We start from the raw sequence: 1084 nt of genomic DNA, 5'->3' as shown, positions 1-1084 counted from the left end.
TGCTGAACCATTCGGCAGAGAGAAGAAGCGAGGTGCACCACTCGCACAGCCGTCTCAAGCTCCTTCTCCGCTGCCATCTCCGTCGAAGTTTTTCTATCGCCGACGATGAACCTCGAAACGCTTCTCCCCACTGCTTCTCCTTCCTTTCCCCAACTTTATTCAAAGTATCATTTCGTTTATATCATATAGTTTTCATTATTAATAAAAGAAAAATCTCAAAAAATTAATACCTCAACTTTCTATTTTTGGGAAAAAAAAACTTGAACAATTTTTTATAAATAAAAACCAAATTCTGTAAATATTATCTTTTTTAAACTCAAAACGCTCACATAACATACCGTGTCATATATGTCAATTTGTGATTTGATGGAATCGTACTATCATTATCCACGTTATTATTTTAATGATGATATTAGATAACAATGTCTATTATTTGATCAAAGTAATAAATTATCAGAATATCACGTTAGAAAATTTAAAATGATAATATTTATAAAATTTGGATTTTTTAAGTAAAAAAAATGAGTTTGGTTTTTATTTTAAAAAAATAGAATTCAGATTTTTTTTAGAAAATTTGAAAAAATGAGGTGTTTTTTTATAGATTTTCTCTTAATAAAATATACCATTACTTTTCCTTTTAATGACATTTTTGTAGGGTTTATTTTTATTAAAATCAACAAGGGAGAAAAAGAATGTAATTCCTGTGTTAATCTACAAGAACCTGATGCTATAATAAGTTTTTATTTACTATAATATTATTGAGCTTAATGTATATTTCAAATAGAAAAGCTTTTGTTATATTATATAAAAATGTGATTAAAGTTATAATAGATTTTCGTAGATTTTTCTTGGGTCAAATATTTGGTAACATGAAGGTAGATAAGTAGGCAGAGAGGCAGACCATGCAAGAAACGTGCTCGAATAATTAAATTAATTTTTCATCTATTTATTTTATTGACAATGACTTGTGTCCGTTATTGAAGAGGTCAACAAATGCACTTAGACGGAAAAGCGGCTAGGTGCATGCGCTCGCCCATGCATACATATAAGCCATACCCTGTTTTTTTTTTTTTTTTTTTTTTTT

General features: G+C 28.6%; 1 protein-coding gene across 1 annotated transcript in view; it reads right to left on the bottom strand.

Annotated features, from left to right (window-relative positions):
* LOC104811851 (PAP-specific phosphatase HAL2-like) overlaps positions 1-163 on the bottom strand; it is a 3350-nt gene extending 3187 nt beyond the window's left edge. The window contains exon 1 of the mRNA XM_010538699.2: positions 1-163. Coding sequence (XP_010537001.1) covers positions 1-77 — 77 coding nt within the window. The 5' untranslated portion in view covers positions 78-163.
* Positions 164-1084: the final 921 nt, after the last annotated feature.

Source organism: Tarenaya hassleriana, unplaced genomic scaffold, assembly GCF_000463585.1.
Source record: "Tarenaya hassleriana unplaced genomic scaffold, ASM46358v1 Cleome2, whole genome shotgun sequence".
Classification (NCBI taxonomy): Eukaryota; Viridiplantae; Streptophyta; class Magnoliopsida; order Brassicales; family Cleomaceae; genus Tarenaya; species Tarenaya hassleriana.
The sequence above is the reverse complement of the archived record's forward strand: the minus strand, read 5'-3'. Positions and strand labels throughout refer to the sequence as shown.